We start from the raw sequence: 18,848 nt of genomic DNA, 5'->3' as shown, positions 1-18,848 counted from the left end.
CATCTCTGCCCCACTGAAGCTCCCCTGGTAACTGTGGAGCGGACCCCATCTGAAGCCCCCTGGTAACTGTGGAGCGGACCCCATCTGAAGCCCCCCTGGTAACTGTGGAGCGGACCCCATCTGAAGCCCCCCTGGTAACCGTGGAGCGGACCCCGTCTGAAGCCCCCCTGGTAACCGTGGAGCGGACCCCATCTGAAGCCCCCCTGGTAACCGTGGAGCAAACCCCATCTGAAGCCCCCTGGTAACTGTGGAGCGGACCACATCTGAAGCCCCCTGGTAACTGTGGAGCGGACCCCATCTGAAGCCCCCTGGTAACTGTGGAGCGGACCCCATCTGAAGCCCCCTGGTAACCGTGGAGCGGACCCCGCCTGAAGCCCCCTGGTAACCGTGGAGCGGACCCAGTCTGAAGCCCCCTGGTAACCGTGGAGCAGACCCCGTCCTGAAGCCCCCTGGTAACCGTGGAGCGGACCCAGTCTGAAGCACCCTGGTAACCGTGGAGCGGACCCAGTCTGAAGCCCCTGGTAACCGTGGAGCAGACACCGTCTGAAGCCCCCTGGTAACTGTGGAGCGGACCCAGTCTGAAGCCCCTGGTAACCGTGGAACGGACCCCATCTGAAGCCCCCTGGTAACCGTGGAGCGGACCCCGCTTGAAGCCCCCTGGTAACCGTGGAGCGGACCACGCCTGAAGCCTCCCCTGGTAACCGTGGAGTGGACCCCGCCTGAAGCCCCCTGGTAACCGTGGAGCGGACCTCGCCTGAAGCCCCCTGGTAACCGTGGAGCAGACCCAGTCTGAAGCCCCCTGGTAACCGTGGAGCGGACCCCATCTGAAGCCCCCTGGTAACCGTGGAGCGGACCCCATCTGAAGCCCCCTGGTAACCGTGGAGCGGACCCCGTCTGAAGCCCCCCTGGTAACCGTGGAGCGGACCCCGTCTGAAGCCCCCTGGTAACCGTGGAGCGGACCCCGTCTGAAGCCTCCCTGGTAACCGTGGAGCGGACCCCGTCTGAAGCCCCCTGGTAACCGTGGAGCGGACCCCGTCTGAAGCCCCCTGGTAACCGTGGAGCGGACCCCGTCTGAAGCCCCCCTGGTAACCGTGGAGCAGACCCAGTCTGAAGCTGACCTGCCCACAGCAATTCACTCTTTTCCCAATTGACTCTAGCTGAGGAGGCCCCCTCATACACCTTTAAAGCATTTGAGAGAACCTCAACATCTTCACCCCCTGTAATAAAAACTGTCACGTCATCGTGGGACCCTTCATGTGCTATCGTGGGACCCTTCATTACACCTGGCACAGAGAAACCAATAAGCCTCGCTCTTAAAAAACAAAGCATTGGTTCAATCGCCAGACTATATAACTATATAATGTCAGAGTCCAATGCGACTCTCTGCTCAGGTCCCAATTGAGGAAGAGCGTGTATTAACTGTTCAGTACACAGAGAGTCACAATCCTCCGCCTTATAAAGGGCCGAGTAGAAATCCACGGCATGTTGACGCATTTCACTGTCATCCGTGGTCACCTTCTCATCAGGGAGACGAAGGCAGACCATCTGTTTACGTTGAAATGACGACTGTCCTAGGTTTTTTTTTTAAGCGCTAGGAGCATCCATATCCTTGAGGGAAGCAAAACGAGACCTAATCAAGGCACCCTTCACTCTTTCACTCTCATGTCCTGTAAGTTCATGACTAGTCCGGGGTCGTTCTGAGTGAGCAGCTTCAATTCAATAGATTTGATGTCCTGTTCAAGGGCCTTGATAGTCTCTTAAGTTCAATTTGAGACAGAGCAGTATACTGTTGACGAAATAATCATATTTGGGCCTTCCCAACCTCCCACCATTGTCTCAAGGACTCAACATTCCCTTTTGTAACCCTCCATTTCTCCCAAAACAACAAAAAAAAATCACAAAACATGACATCATGTAACAACTTAACATTAAAATACCAGTAAGATGATGACCTTACTGGACAGGACAAGTGAATATCAACAGTAACAATATGATGATCAGAGAAACCTACAGGAGTAATGGCACACCTTCCAACCCTACTACAGTAGTGATCAGATACATACAACCTGTCTAACCTTCCAACCCTACTACAGTAGTGATCAGATACATATCACCTGTCTAACCTTCCAACCCTACTACAGTAGTGATCAGATACATACAACCTGTCCAACCTTCCAACCCTACTACAGTAGTGATCAGATACACACAACCTGTCTAACCTTCCAACCCTACTACAGTAGTGATCAGATACATACAACCTGTCTAACCTTCCAACCCTACTACAGTAGTGATCAGATACATACAACCTGTCTAACCTTCCAACCCTACTACAGTATTGATCAGATACATACAACCTGTCTAACCTTCCAACCCTACTACAGTAGTGATCAGATACATACAACCTGTCTAACCTTCCAACCCTACTAGAGTAGTGATCAGATACATACAACCTGTCTAACCTTCCAACCCTACTACAGTAGTGATCAGATACATACAATCTGTCTAACCTTCCAACCCTACTACAGTAGTGATCAGATACATACAACCTGTCTAACCTTCCAACCCTACTACAGTAGTGATCAGATACATACAACCTGTCTAACCTTCCAACCCTACTACAGTAGTGATCAGATACATACAACCTGTCTAACCAGTCTAACCTTCCAACCCTACTACAGTATTGATCAGATACATACAACCTGTCTAACCTTCCAACCCTACTACAGTAGTGATCAGATACATACAACCTGTCTAACCCTCCAACCCTACTACAGTGGTGATCAGATACATACAACCTGTCTAACCTTCCAACCCTACTACAGTAGTGATCAGATACATACAACCTGTCTAACCTTGCTGCACTGACACAACCTTCATGAACTTTTAGCCATGTGTACTGCCTCACTTTTGCATTCCTTACTCTCCACACATCAGAAAGCTCAAACTCAGTTAATAAATCAAACAGACAAGTTGCTGACCGCAGGTGAGGGTCTTCAGCAGTGCGGTCAACAGTAAAATCCACTGTACAGTTCCAGTCCCCCCCTAAAACCATACACCCCTCTTGGTCACACAGTTCCGGTCCCCCCCTAAAACCATACAGCCCTCTTGATCACACAGTTCCGGTCCCCCCCTAAAACCATACAGCCCTCTTGATCATACAGTTCCAGTCACCCCCTAAAACCATACACCCCTCTTGGTCACACAGTTCCAGTCACCCCCTAAAACCATATAGCCCCTATTGGTCACACTGCCCCAGTCCCCCCCTAAAACCACACACCCCTATTGGTCACACTGTCTTAAGGTTTCCTTTATTTGATCAAATACAGCAATATGCTCTGTACCCTCATTAGGAGCATAAACATAAAAAAAATTAAAATAAAAACATAACATCCACCTTGACCAATAAAACCCGACCCATGACAATCTCTGCTGTAGATACCACAGTCACCCCTAAGCCTGAGGAAAACAAGATTGCCACCCCAGCACTGAAATTAGTACCTTGACTGAGTACATGCTGTCCCTCCCACCACACACCCAGTCAACCTCATTTTCCTCATCACTATGTGTCTCCTGGAGGAAAACTACATTAAGCCTTTTCTGTGTTATTACTTCTAATACCCAAGCCCTCTTATTCCTGTCCCTTCCCCCATTCATATTGAGAGAACCTACCCTTAGTACTTCCATATAGAAAAGAGAAAAGAAAAGCAGAAGAAACCACAGAGAAACCAAAGAGAAAAGAGACACCCTATGAAGCACGATCATCATTATTTAACTGTTCTCTTATTAACCTGACCACGTTTCCCACCACCTTTTGCTGCTGCAACAGCAGTAACACATTTCCTCAAGCGAAACCGCTTCTTCTCACTCAGCTGGTCTAACCCCACCGTCTTCTGTAACATCACAGCTGACCCCACAAACTTATCAACATCAAAATAATCTGCCAATTTGACAGATTTCCCAAAAGTCTGATCCAGAAACCCATTTACCTCCTCTAGATCATAAATTGAGTCGTCACCAACTGCTGTCATATCTAAAGAGATATCCATATCCTTCTCCTGATCCTCCTCAGCTGAGACCACAGACAACTGTCTCCCCTCTACCACATCCCTTTCAACACTCCCCACTCCCCATCACTCGTACCAGGCATCTCCTCCACTACCTGGGAGACTAGCCCCACCTGAACCCAATTACTCATTACATTTACATTTTTTACATTTAAGTCATTTAGCAGACGCTCTTATCCAGAGCGACTTACAAATTGGTGCGTTCGCCTTAAGACATCCAGTGGAACAGCCACTTTACAATAGTGCATCTAAATCTTTTAGGGGGGGGGGGGTGAGAAGGATTACTTTATCCTATCCTAGGTATTCCTTAAAGAGGTGGGGTTTCAGGTGTCTCCGGAAGGTGGTGATTGACTCCGCTGTCCTGGCGGGCATCTCCTCCACTACCTGGGAGCCTAGCTCCACATGAACCCCTTCCTGTACCCAAGCACTCATAGTGGGCATCTCCTCCACTACCTTAGAGCCTAGCTCCACATGAACCCCTCCTGTACCCCAGCACTCGGACTGGGCACCTCCTCACCAGTCTGAGGAAATGGCTCTTCAGATCCATCCTTACCTTCTACAACAATATTTTTCTGCTGCATAACATTTCCCTCAGGTACAAGTTGCAACTCCGTGCCCTCAACACGGATAACATGTTCCTCAGCAACAGGTGCTTGTGGCTGCTCTACCGCTGTCGGCTCACCTCTCCCTACATCAGTGGGCCCAGGCGTAACGAGGACCGCCTGCGCCCCTCCCTCGGCCTTCTCCCTTTTCGGGCAAGCATGTCGCTTATGACCAACATCCCCACACTCAAAACACCGTTGACTACCCGTACTAGCATAAGCCATATACAGTCTGTTGTCTTACTGATTCTTTAAACGATAACTCTAAAGTCTGCTCCGGTGAGTCCAAAAACATAAACACCTGTCGCCGAAACGACATTACCTGTTTCAACGCCGGGTGTTTGCAACCCAATGGGACAACCTTAATTGAACTGGCGAACTTCCCAAAGCGCAATAACTCGCGCTCCAATAGCTCATTGGGAATAAACGGCGGTACATTTGAAATCGTTACCCTTGTTGACCGAGAAAAAAGCGGCATAACTTGAATAAACATTCCTTTAAGAAGTACGCCATGCTCAACCATCCGATCAACCAGACACTCTTCTTTAAGAAGTACACCATGCTCAACCATCCGATCAACAAGACACTCTTCTTTAAGAAGTACACCATGCTCAACCATCCGATCAACAAGACACTCTTCTTTAAGAAGTACACCATGCTCAACCATCCGATCAACCAGACACTCTTCTTTAAGAAGTACACCATGCTCAACAATACGATCAACAAGACACTCTTCTTTAAGAAGTACACCATGCTCAACCATACGATCAACAAGACACTCTTCTTTAAGAAGTACACCATGCTCAACCATACGATCTACAAGACACTCTTCAAGACACATCCCCATTCGGGCTGCCATCCCCGCCAAAATCAGGGTAATTTCGATACGAAAAACAAAATACTTAATTCTACCACAACAAAAATAATAACCTTGATCATGCACAGAAGAAAACAAAAAATGCCACCAAGAAAGAGAAAACCGAAAGAAAGTTCTGAATATCTAACTTTACACAACACACGCACTCCTTCACTCATACAATTCCCAGTATGCACCAAACACTCCCAGCATGCAGAGAGAGAGAGAGAGAGAGAGAGAGAGAGAGAGACATTGGCTACAGTACACTGACAAGTAGCTAAGTTCCTATATTCCTTCTCATGGGCTTTGAGCGAAAAAGACAAAATGTCAGAAAGCGGAAATCCTCAGCGATCACCGCCAATGTTTTCACTGTAAAGCACTGTTGTGTTAATCCATTGTCACATACAGTGTCTTTGTGTTATCTTCCTTCAGACACACACATGCGCAGCACCTGCTACGGCGCCATAAAGAAGGGTGTGTGCGTGCGTCCCTTCCAGGGAGCCGTCACCAAGTCGGAGTGCTGCTGTGCCAACACCGACTACGGATTCGGAGAGCCCTGTGTGTCTTGCCCAGCCAAGAACTCAGGTACAATACACACGATGACGCACATCCAAACTGTGCGAATGTCAATCAAGACTAGGAATCCTGAAAAACGTTGTTTTATTTGAACATCTTTAGATGCTGTTTGTAGACCAACTGACTCACTTGTAGACGATGGAGTGAACAATTGGCTAATAGGGTGACTTTGAGAAGACTAATGCAGCTAATATAGTGACTTTGAGAAGACCAATGCAGCTAATATAGTGACTTTGAGAAGACTAATGCAGCTAATATAGTGACTTTGAGAAGAACAGTGCAGCTAATATAGTGACTTTGAGAGGACCAATGCAGCTAATATAGTGACTTTGAGAAGACCAATGCAGCTAATAGGATGACTATGAGAAGACCAATGCAGCTAATAGGGTGACTTTGAGAAGACCAATGCAGCTAATAGTGTGACTATGAGAAGACCAATGCAGCTAATAGGGTGACTATGAGAAGACCAATGCAGCTAATATAGTGACTATGAGAAGACCAATGCAGCTAATAGGGTGACTTTGAGAAGACCAATGCAGCTAATAGGGTGACTATGAGAAGACCAATGCAGCTAATAGGGTGACTTTGAGAAGACCAATGCAGCTAATACTGTGACTATGAGAAGACTAATGCAGCTAATATAGTGACTTTGAGAAGAACAATGCAGCTAATATAGTGACTTTGAGAGGACCAATGCAGCTAATATAGTGACTTTGAGAGGACCAATGCAGCTAATATAGTGACTTTGAGAAGACCAATGCAGCTAATAGGGTGACTATGAGAAGACCAATGCAGCTAATAGGGTGACTTTGAGAAGAACAATGCCGTGTGGGTGATATATTATTGTTGTGCTTCCAACATCAAATATAGCTCACATTACATACAGTATGTACAAAATGTTGCGTTCTCACACACAAAGATGCTTGGTAATGGAGGTTGTTTTGTTGCAACCGCAGTCATTGACCTTGTATTTATTCCTGTATTTAAAGCAGTAACCCCAACCCTTCATCTCAGTCTTCTAGAAATTTAACCACCACTTCTGTTCGGTCTTGCAGCTGAGTTCTAGAACTTTAACCACCACTTCTGTTCGGTCTTGCAGCTGAGTTCTAGAACTTTAACCACCACTTCTGTTCGGTCTTGCAGCTGAGTTCCAGGCTCTGTGTGGAAGTGGAATCGGCTTCTCTGTGGATGGAACAGGTAATGTGCCCTACACACATACTACGAAACGTTAGGGGGTTTTCATCAGTGTATTGCGTGACATTAAAATGACCCCTCTCTATTGCATCCCTCTGTCTCTTTCCCTTGGCCAGACATCAATGAGTGTGCACTGAACCCAGAGATCTGTCCCAATGGAGTGTGTGAGAACCTAAGAGGCAGTTTCCGTTGCTTCTGTAACACTGGCTACGAGTCTGACAACAGGGGCAAGACCTGTGTGGGTGAGTGGAGAAAGGCTGTTTCTGACACTACAAAATCACACTCTCTTTCTTGTAACTTGACCTTCAGTGACACGAAATGTCATGACCTGTGATGTAGTGATAACAAATTGCTAAACGTTCACGGTGACCAAATTAATTTTCAATACACTTTCAATTAAATTAAATTAAAAACACTGTATTTACCCTCCACTACATCACTGGTCATGACATCTTGTTTATGCCAAATAAGATGACCCATAATTCAGTATTAAAGATGGCCTCCATAGCCAGAAGAGCACACCGGCCAACTATGCATGTGTCTATGTGAGGCTCAGTTTAAATAGCTTCCTCCTTTACCCAACTGACATCCAGCTTGTTGTCCAGGCTGAGGCTGAGAGGCAGTGGAGGTGTAGTGGTGTCTCTCTCTCAATTGGGCAGCAGCTGTGATGAGGAAGAGAAGGAGAGCTAACCTGGGAGCCTGCCTAGAGATTTGTGATGAGGAAGAGGAGGAGAGCTAACCTGGGAGCCTGCCTAGAGATTTGTGATGAGGAAGAGAAGGAGAGCTAACCTGGGAGCCTGTCTAGAGATTTGTGATGAGGAAGAGGAGGAGAACTAACCTGGGAGCCGGTCTAGAGATTTGTGATGAGGAAGAGAACTAACCTGGGAGCCGGTCTAGAGATTTGTGATGAGGAAGAGGAGGAGAGCTAACCTGGGAGCCGGTCTAGAGATTTGTGATGAGGAAGAGGAGGAGAGCTAACCTGGGAGCCGTTCTAGAGATTTGTGATGAGGAAGAGGAGGAGAGCTAACCTGGGAGCCTGTCTAGAGATTTGTGATGAGGAAGAGGAGGAGAACTAACCTGGGAGCCTGCCTAGAGATTTGTGATGAGGAAGAGAAGGAGAGCTAACCTGGGAGCCTGTCTAGAGATTTGTGATGAGGAAGAGGAGGAGAACTAACCTGGGAGCCGGTCTAGAGATTTGTGATGAGGAAGAGAACTAACCTGGGAGCCGGTCTAGAGATTTGTGATGAGGAAGAGGAGGAGAGCTAACCTGGGAGCCGGTCTAGAGATTTGTGATGAGGAAGAGGAGGAGAGCTAACCTGGGAGCCGTTCTAGAGATTTGTGATGAGGAAGAGGAGGAGAGCTAACCTGGGAGCCTGTCTAGAGATTTGTGATGAGGAAGAGGAGGAGAACTAACCTGGGAGCCGGTCTAGAGATTTGTGATGAGGAAGAGAGCTAACCTGGGAGCCGGTCTAGAGATTTGTGATGAGGAAGAGGAGGAGAGCTAACCTGGGAGCCTGTCTAGAGATTTGTGATGAGGAAGAGGAGGAGAGCTAACCTGGGAGTCTGTCTAGAGATTTGTGATGAGGAAGAGGAGGAGAGCTAACCTGGGAGCCTGTCTAGAGATTTGTGATGAGGAAGAGGAGGAGAGCTAACCTGGGAGTCTGTCTAGAGATTTGTGATGAGGAAGAGGAGGAGAGCTAACCTGGGAGTCTATCTAGAGATTTGTGATGAGGAAGAGGAGGAGAGCTAACCTGGGAGTCTGTCTAGAGATTTGTGATTAGGAAGAGGAGGAGAGCTAACCTGGGAGTCTGTCGAGAGATTTGTGATGAGGAAGAGGAGGAGAGCTAACCTGGGAGTCTGTCTAGAGATTTGTGATGAGGAAGAGGAGTAGAGCTAACCTGGGAGTCTGTCTAGAGATTTGTTTCACTGACCAAACCACCCGTTTCAGAGTAGGCAGGCCCATTTAACTATTTTTTGCCTAAACTTATGGGCAGCTATTAGCACCCATGTCATGCATTATCAAATGCATTATGTGTAGCAGGGCCCTGTGTTTTTTTAATCATGTCACATGACCCAGATTTTAACCTTTATTTAAAGCTTTTTCAGTGAACTGTCCGCTCTTTTTATGGTAGATGGTCCAGCACCATCCTCCAGCACCATCCTCCAGCACCATCCTCAGACAATTGCTTGAATTTTTGGTCTAATTCTCATTTCTGGATAATGCTTAAAATACAGAATAAAATCTTGCACAACAACACCGAGCGCTTTAATGACCTGTGAAGAGGGTATTCATAGGAAGTGTTACCCAACACAAGATATATTGTGTTGGGTAACTTCTGAGTAGTCAGAACAATATACTATTACATTTACTGTTCCTTTTGGATGCTTGACTATTCTTAGCATTACTACGTGCAAAGTTCTCACATTGCCTTTCGGTGGTTGGAGCGCTATGACTTGCTAGTCTTCCTAGTTACCACACTCACCGCTAACAGTAATAGTAGAGCCCATTCAAACAGACTTACTCTCATGACCTATGCTGATGCAACTTGATTGTACGCCAAGGATTCAAATGAAGCATACAGAAACACACAAAACCGCATTTGATTTCTTCCCTCTCGTTTTCCTGGCAGTAATGATAGAAACACAGGTGCTACAACTCCCATGCCGCCTAGGAAAATGTGATCCCGGTTTCCCTTTGACTACTGTCTATACTACTATAGTCAAAACATAGAGTTAATTATAGACCGACTTAGTCTGCTTCCTAAGTGGCGCCCTATTCCCTATTTAGTGCACTACTTTTGACCAGGGCCCGTAGGGAATAGGGTGCCATTTGGGACACACACTTAACATGGTGAAACCAGAATCCCCACTATTAATCGTACACAATATCCTCTGTTCGTTCCCCCAATTCAGTTGCGCTACATTTCAGCTCTTGAGACAAATCACCTTTCTCTATTGAAATGACATCATGGTGTGTAGCTGCCAGGGAAAAGACAGACATGAAGAGAGAACACGGCCAAAAGACCTGTAAAGACCAATGGACGGAGGTAGGGAGACAGGGAAAGAGGAAAGGAGAGAGGGAAGAAGGCAGAAAGGACCAGATTTCGGTTTTGGAACGGGCTTTTCAGCCACTGTAAACTCAGTCACTGTAAACTCAGCCACTGTAAACTCACAGTCACTGTAAACTCAGTCACTGTAAACTCACAGCCACTGTAAACTCAGTCACTGTAAGCTCACAGCCACTGTAAACTCAGCCACTGTAAACTCAGTCACTGTAAACTCAGTCATTGTAAACTCAGTCACTGTAAACTCAGTCACTGTAAACTCACAGCCACTGTAAACTCAGTCACTGTAAACTCACAGCCACTGTAAACTCAGTCACTGTAAACTCACAGCCACTGTAAACTCAGTCACTGTAAACTCACAGCCACTGTAAACTCAGTCATTGTAAACTCAGTCATTATAAACTCAGTCACTGTAAACTCAGTCACTGTAAGCTCACAGCCACTGTAAACTCAGTCATTGTAAACTCAGTCACTGTAAACTCAGTCACTGCAAACTCAGTCACTGTAAACTCAGTCACTGTAAACTCACAGCCACTGTAACCTCAGTCACTGCAAACTCACAGTCACTGTAAACTCACAGCCACTGTAAACTCTGGAGTTGGGACCCTCCCAAACGGGGGAGTACGCTAAAAGAAATACACAAACTAAAGCAATTTGGTTTTCTAAAATTGCACTTGAAAGCACACAAGTTCTTAAAATGAAATTCTCCCAATGGAAGCAGAAATAATCATGCACTGTAGGTAGCAAGTGTGACTTATTCACATTGTAACTTAACGCCACTGAAAAAGTGCCTGATAGAAACTTGCCTGATAGAAACACTGCAATATACATACCAGTATTCAACATAACCATTTTACCTTTCATTTGGCAAGGTAAGACGTTGAATCGCAGGTTCCCCCTAATAATTACACAGTATATATTCCATCTCCTCTTGGCCGCAAAGACAAAATGACATATCACCACCATTTTTGTAAAAAATTCTAATGGGGACGCATGAATTCTGGGAGCGTTTCCCTGGGCGCGTGCGTCCCAAACGGGACTCTATTCCTGGGCCCTGGTCAAAAGTAGTGCATTACTATATAAGGAATAGGGTTCCATTTGGAACGATTCCTGGTTGTCGTTTCAGCCTGGTAGCCGGTAACCCCTTTGTTCCTCCCACCATAGGCATGGTGAAAGAGTTCGACAGGATATTATTTCCAAAGGGCAATTATAGTCAGCTTTATAAGCTCTTCAACTTCCCTTTCTGTCTGACTCTGGGGTTGACTGGGACCCCTGGCAGTCAAAGGGCCCTTTGGGAACGGAAAATGTACAGCCAAATAGGGGCTGGTGAAGACTACATTACCGAGGGGGAACAAATTCAATCGGGTTATCTTCACGACCTGACACCAGAGGAAATACTGGTTGTTGTTTAGAGTTTGTATATTGAGTTGACGATGGTGGACTGTCAGTCATGGCCGTAGTCTCTAGAGTAGGATTTTCAAGTCCTGGAAAGTGTAGGCTTTTATTCTAGCCCAGTCTGACAAAGACATGATCATCTTCAGTCTCGGCCATAATTAGTGGAATCAGGTTAATAAGAACTGTAGGGCTGGAACAAAAGCCTGTGAATTAAAAAAAAAAAAACTTTTTTAATGAATAGGTGTCAGGTTCACACTAATTCTAACACTTAAAAAGTACACTACATTACCAAAAGTATGTGGACACCTCGCTTTGTGCACAGAAATGGTGGTTTGAGTCATTAAGGGAAATTGTTATGATTATCGGTTTTCAATGTGGGTGTAATGGGTCAAACCTCCCAGTCTGCTCTATGTCAGTTTCAAGCCTCCCAGTCTGCTCTATGTCAGTTTCAAACCTCCCAGTCTGCTCTATGTCAGTTTCAATCCTCCCAGTCTGTTCTATGTCAGTTTCAATCCTCCCAGTCTGCTCTATGTCAGTTTCAATCCTCCCAGTCTACTCTATGTCAGTTTCAAGCCTCCCAGTCTGTTCTATGTCAGTTTCAATCTTCCCAGTCTGCTCTATGTCAGTTTCAACCCTCCCAGTCTGCTCTATGTCAGTTTCAAGCCTCCCAGTCTGTTCTATGTCAGTTTCAATCCTCCCAGTCTACTCTATGTCAGTTTCAACCCTCCCAGTCTACTCTATGTCAGTTTCAAACCTCCCAGTCTACTCTATGTCAGTTTCAATCCTCCCAGTCTACTCTATGTCAGTTTCAAACACTGATAAATGCATGTCACACACATTCACTACAAATGTTTTTGCTCAAGAAATTGACAAATACACAGAAAATGTTTACATTCATTTCCAGTGGTCTCAATGGTCTCAGACACTGACCAATGGTCTCATAGACACTGACCAATGGTCTCATACACCGACCAATGGTCTCAGACACTGACCAATGGTCTCCTAGACACCGACCAATGGTCTCAGACACTGACCAATAGTCTCAGACACTGACCAATGGTCTCATAGACACCAACCAATGGTCTCATACACCGACCAATAGTCTCAGACACTGACTAATGGCCTCATAGACACTGACCAATGGTCTCAGACACTGACAAATGGACAAATGGTCCTGTGTTGACCGTGAGGCGTCCTCTCTGTTTGCCTGTTGTCTTCCAGACATTGACGAGTGCATGGTGAACCGGCTCCTCTGCGACAACGGACTGTGTCGGAACATTCCAGGCAGCTACAGCTGCACCTGCCCCAAGGGCTACCTCTTCAGGCCGGACTCTGAGACATGCGAAGGTAAGAGAGAGAGAGAGAGAGAGAGGGAGAGGGAGAGGCAGAGAGAGAGAGAGAGGTGATGACTATTTTCATTGTTGTTGTTATGTATTTCTGCTTTGGCAATATTCATGTGAATATCATGCCAAAAAAGCCTTTGAGAGAGAGAGAGAGAGAAAGAGAGAGAGAGAGAGAACAAGAAAGAGAAATGGTGGTGAGAGAGAGAGGGAGCAGAACTTCCATTTTAAGTGGATACCTGGTAGGAAAAACACACAAGGGGTGTAATGGGAGGTCGGAGGAAATCAGAAATGCCTGGCAAGCCAGAGTAGCCAGAGCAACCTGAGTAGCCAGAGCAACCTGAGTAGCCAGAGAAACCTGAGTAGCCAGAGAAACCCGAGTAGCCAGAAAAACCTGAGTAGCCAGAGAACCTGAGTAGCCATAGTAGCCAGAGCAACCTGAGTAGCCAGAGAAACCCGAGTAGCCAGAGAAACCTGAGTAGGCAGAGAAACCTGAGTAGCCAGAGCAACCTGAGTAGCCAGAGAAACCATAGTAGCCAGAGAAAAATAGTAGCCAGAGAAACCTGAGTAGCCAGAGAAACCCGAGTAGCCAGAGAAACCCGAGTAGCCAGAGAAACCTGAGTAGCCAGAGAAACCTGAGTAGCCAAAGAAACCTGAGTAGCCAGAGCAACCTGAGTAGCCAGAGAAACCTGAGTAGCCAGAGAAACCCGAGTAGCCAGAGAAACCTGAGTAGCCAAAGAAACCTGAGTAGCCAGAGCAACCTGAGTAGCCAGAGAAACCTGAGTAGCCAGAGAAACCATAGTAGCCAGAGAAAAAATAGTAACCAGAGAAATCTGAGTAGCCATAGAAACCTGAGTAGCCATAGTAGCCAGAGAAACCATAGTAGCCAGAGAAACCATAATAACCAGAGAAACCTGAGTAGCCATAGTAGCCAGAGAAACCATAGTAGCCAGAGAAACCATAGTAGCCAGAGAAACCATAGTAGCCAGAGAAACCTGAGTAGCCAGAGAAACCCAAGTAGCCATAGTAGCCAGAGAACCTGAGTAGCCAGAGCAACCTGAGTAGCCAGAGAAACCTGAGTAGCCATAGTAACCATAGTAGCCAGAGAAACCTGAGAAACCTGAGTAGCCAGAGAAACCTGAGTAGCCATAGTAGCCAGAGAAACCTGAGTAGCCAGAGCATCCTGAGTAGCCATAGTAGCCAGAGCATCCTGAGTAGCCAGAGCAACCATAGTAGCCAGAGAAACCCGAGTAGCCAGAGAACCTGAGTAGCCAGAGAAACCTGAGTAGCCAGAGCAACCATAGTAGCCAGAGAAACATGAGTAGCCATAGTAGCCAGAGAAACCATAGTAGCCAGATAAACCATAGTAGCCAGAGAAACCTGAGTAGCCAGAGCAACCTGAGTAGCCATAGTAACCGGAGCAACCTGAAAAACCTGAGTAGCCATAGTAGCCAGAGAAACCAGAATAGCCAGAGCAACCATAGTAGCCAGAGATACCCGAGTAGCCATAGTAGCCAGAGAACCTGAGTAGCCAGAGAACCTGAGTAGCCAGAGAAACCTGAGTAGCCAGAGAAACCTGAGTAGCCAGAGAACCTGAGTCGCCAGAGAAACCTGAGTAGCGAGAGAAACCTGAGTAGCCAGAGCAACCTGAGTAGCCAGAGCAACCTGAGTAGCCATAGTAACCAGAGCAACCTGAGTAGCCAGAGCAACCTGAGTAGCCATAGTAACCAGAGCAACCATAGTAGCCAGAGAAACCTGAGTAGCCATAGCAGCCAGAGCAACTATAGTAACCAGAGCAACCTGAGTAGCCAGAGCAACCATAGTAGCCAGAGCATCCTGAGTAGCCAGAGCAACCATAGTAGCCAGAGCAACCTGAGTAGCCAGAGAAACCATAGTAGCCAGAGCAACCATAGTAGCCAGAGAAACCATAGTAGCCAGAGCAACCGTAGTAACCAGAGAAACCTGAGCAACCATAGTAACCAGAGAAACCTGAGTAACCATAGTAACCAGAGAAATCTGAGTAACAATAGTAGCTATGAGGATGTCTGCTAAAGCTGATCTGATTGAATTGACCCTATTATTTCCCCCATCTTGTATGTTAAATGTGTGTTTGCTATACTGGAGTTTTTACATGTTTCCTTTTAAAAGTTATAAAAGCCGATAGATGAAGTCAAGTGAAGTTTTTTTCTCAGGACAATAGCAGTGACTGTTTCTTCCTCTTTTTTTTTTACATGGGCGAAACAGACAAAGGCCCCTCAGTACAGGATAGGCATTTCAATCATTCTGAGCTCATATCTGAACCAGATGTCTTTTTAAAGTCTTATATCCCTCAGATATATTCTGTGAGTTATTCCGCCATATGTACACGCGTGCAGATATGACCGCCCTTCCCCCATACCTGAACTATGCCTGGGACATATGGAAGAAATCGGCGGTTTTGATTGTGTGTAGACACTGATGTGGATTATGTCCTTTTATTTTCACGGGAATTTTACTCGGTCTATACATTTTCATCCATCTTATGATATACAGAAATGGTAACACCTGGGTCATGTTTTGCAACAGAAAGGTTTCTATTGGATAGTGTTTCCTCCTCAGATAGTAACTCCCGTTTCAGGCAGGGGAGAATAAACGTCCCCCTCATTGGTTTAAGGGCCTTTTATTCTTTGTTGTGCCAAATGACTACATCCCTGGTTTAAAATGAAGGACTACGTCCCTGGTTTAAAATCGTCCCCCTGTAACCATGCTCCTAAGCCACCTTCCAACCCCTGTCCCCCCTGTAACCATGCTCCTAAACCGCCTTCACCCCCTTTCCCCCTGTAACCATGCTCCTAAACCACCTTCACCCCCTTTCCCCCTGTAACCATGCTCCTAAACCGCCTTCACCCCCTTTCCCCTGTAACCATGCTCCTAAACCACCTTCACCCCCTTTCCCCTGTAACCATGCTCCTAAACCGCCTTCACCCCTTTCCCCTGTAACCATGCTCCTAAACCACCTTCACCCCTTTCCCCTGTAACCATGCTCCTAAACCACCTTCACCCCCTTTCCCCCTGTAACCATGCTCCTAAACCACCTTCACCCCTTTCCCCCCCTGTAACCATGCTCCTAAACCACCTTCACCCCTTTCCCCCTGTAACCATGCTCCTAAACCACCTTCACCCCTTTCCCCCTGTAACCATGCTCCTAAACCGCCTTCACCCCCTTTCCCCTGTAACCATGCTCCTAAACCACCTTCACCCCTTTCCCCTGTAACCATGCTCCTAAACCACCTTCACCCCTTTCCCCCTGTAACCATGCTCCTAAACCGCCTTCACCCCTTTCCCCTGTAACCATGCTCCTAAACCACCTTCACCTCCTTTCCCCCTGTAACCATGCTCCTAAACCACCTTCCAACCCCTGTCCCCCCGCATCAATGTGTCAGAGGAAACACCGTACACCTGGCAACCGTGTCAGCGTGCACTGCGCCCGGCCCGCCACAGGAGTCGCTAGTGCGCGATGGGACAAGAACATCCCTGCCGGCCAAACCCTCCCCTAACCCGGACGATGCTGGGCCAATTATGCACCGCCCCATGGGTCTCCCGGTCGCGGCCGGCTATGACAGAGCCTGGACTCGAACCAGGATCTCTAGTGGCACAGACCACTGCGCCACTCGGGAGGCCAGGCGTTTGTACTTTTGCGATTATTCTAGTGGTTCCATTGCGCCAGGCAAGCTCAAAACATTTTATATTTACATTTGACATTTGAGTAATTTAGCAGACGCTCTTATCCAGAGTGACGTACAGTTGGTGCATTCATCTTAAGATAGCTAGGTTGGACAACCACATATCACAGTCATAGTAAGTGGGGGGGGTCAAGTATGAGTGTAAGTTCATGAAAGGGTGAGTGGTGAACTGTGGGATTAGTTAAGATACTCTTTGAAGAGGTAGTGTTTCAGATGTTTTTCAGAGGATGGGCAGGGACTCTGCTGTCCTAGCTTCAGGGGGAAACTGGTGCCAGGACAGAGAAGAGCTTTGACTGAGCTGACTGCGGGAGAGCCAAGAGACCAGAGTTGGCAGAGCGGACTACTATGAGATCTGCCAGGCACGCAGAGATTCGTGTCGCCACCTGGATGTCAGAAGAGAGGAAGGAGAAAAGTAGTTATCTGCAAAGCAATGATAGGAGAGACCATGTGATGATATGACTGAGCCGAGTGACTTGGTGTATAGAGAAAGGGGAAGAGGGCCTAGAACCGAGCCCTGGGGGACACCAGTAGTGAGAGCACGTGGTGCACACACAGATCCTCTCCAAGTTACCTGATAGGAGCGGTCTGCCAGGTAGGATGCAATCCAAGAGTGTGCAGATCCTTAGATGCTCAGCCCTGAGAGGAGGAGCTGATGGTTCGCGGTGTCAAAGGCAATGGATAGATCTAGGAGGATGAGAAAGGAGGACAGAGACTCAGCTTTGGCAGTGTGGAGAGCCTCTGTGACACAGAGGTTGAGCAGTCTCGGTTGAGTGACCCTTCTTGAAGCATGACTGGTTATGGTCAAGAACATTGTTCTGAGCGATACCGAGCAATAGCAAGCAATCAAGCCCAGATAAACTATTTGAAATGATTTCAAATAGTATTTGAACCCAGGTCTGTCCATAATAACCCCAAGGGGCTAAGGCTATGGTTTGTGACTAAGCCCTTCTCAGCCTCGCAAATGCCACCCTATTCCCTATATAGTGCACTACTTTTGACCAGGGCCCATGTAAGGAATATGGGGCCATTTGGGAGGCACACCTTACGTTGCCAAGAAAACCAATACAACCCTCCATGGAGTGCACTGCCAGCAGAGGGGAAATTACTTAATGGGCTCTAATTGAGTGTGAAAGAGGGATCACCACAGGGGCCTCTGGGGTCTCTCAGGTGGGGTCAGTTCTAGAACAAGGGATTATTACCCATGAAAAACAATGAAAAATATCCCAAAATATAGTTGTAAGAAGCAATGAACGGGGTTCACAGGATGGTAGAAAGGACACAAGATCAACATAACAAGGCAAGCACTCTATCATGAAGGAAGTATCCTCCTTTATGTGCAATCATTAGTCTAAATACAAAATCTGGAGTGAATCTGATGGTTTTATGAGGAGAAGATGGTTTTGAGCATTAGCGTTCCATATGTAAAGAATGAGAGGTTAATAGTTTCCTTGTTTTGTTTTTTTTAGATATCAATACCAAAGTCAGTGTGGTCTTAGGCCACTGTGGAGTGGATTTACAGTGGTTTAAATGGAAAGTAAAACCTTTTTTTAAATTATTATTTAAACCAATCACTTATCTTTTCTCCAACTAAGTTAATGGTCTATGGGTCATGATAAGTAGATTTTTTAAAAGTATGTTTAACATATTGTAGCATATTAGTGTATGCACCTTAGTGTATGCACCTTAATTGGGTAGAACGGGGCTTGTGGCTGTGGTGGGATGTGTGGAATGATATTGTCACCCTACTTCCGCTCTTCCCCTCTGGCACTTGAGGGATTAGTGATTATTGGACTCACCTGGACTCAATCACCTCTGTCATTACCTTCCCTATATCTGTCTGGTTCCCCGCTCTGTTCCCTGCTTCTGTATTAATTGTCATATGTCCCGATTAAATGTTTGACACCCCATACCTGCTTCTCATCTCTCGGTCGTCAGTCCCTACAGAATGCAGAAGCCATCATACGAAGCATCGGGGAGTGCTGACGTTCCCGGTTGGGGGTGCCTAAGCCAGTTCGTCGGGCTGTCACGCCCTAG

At 46.7% G+C, this 18,848-nt stretch overlaps 1 protein-coding gene across 1 annotated transcript in view; it reads left to right on the top strand.

Annotated features, from left to right (window-relative positions):
* LOC115117097 (fibrillin-2) overlaps window positions 1-18,848 on the top strand; it is a 261,948-nt gene that overhangs the window by 107,062 nt on the left and 136,038 nt on the right. The window contains exons 16-19 of the mRNA XM_065017208.1: window positions 5,955-6,107; window positions 7,242-7,295; window positions 7,409-7,534; window positions 12,974-13,099. Of these exons, the coding sequence (XP_064873280.1) occupies window positions 5,955-6,107; window positions 7,242-7,295; window positions 7,409-7,534; window positions 12,974-13,099 (459 nt within the window). The remainder of the gene's footprint in view (window positions 1-5,954; window positions 6,108-7,241; window positions 7,296-7,408; window positions 7,535-12,973; window positions 13,100-18,848) is intronic.

This window comes from Oncorhynchus nerka, linkage group LG4 (assembly GCF_034236695.1).
Source record: "Oncorhynchus nerka isolate Pitt River linkage group LG4, Oner_Uvic_2.0, whole genome shotgun sequence".
Lineage (NCBI taxonomy): Eukaryota > Metazoa > Chordata > Actinopteri > Salmoniformes > Salmonidae > Oncorhynchus > Oncorhynchus nerka.
This window is presented reverse-complemented; position numbering and strand designations above follow the sequence as displayed.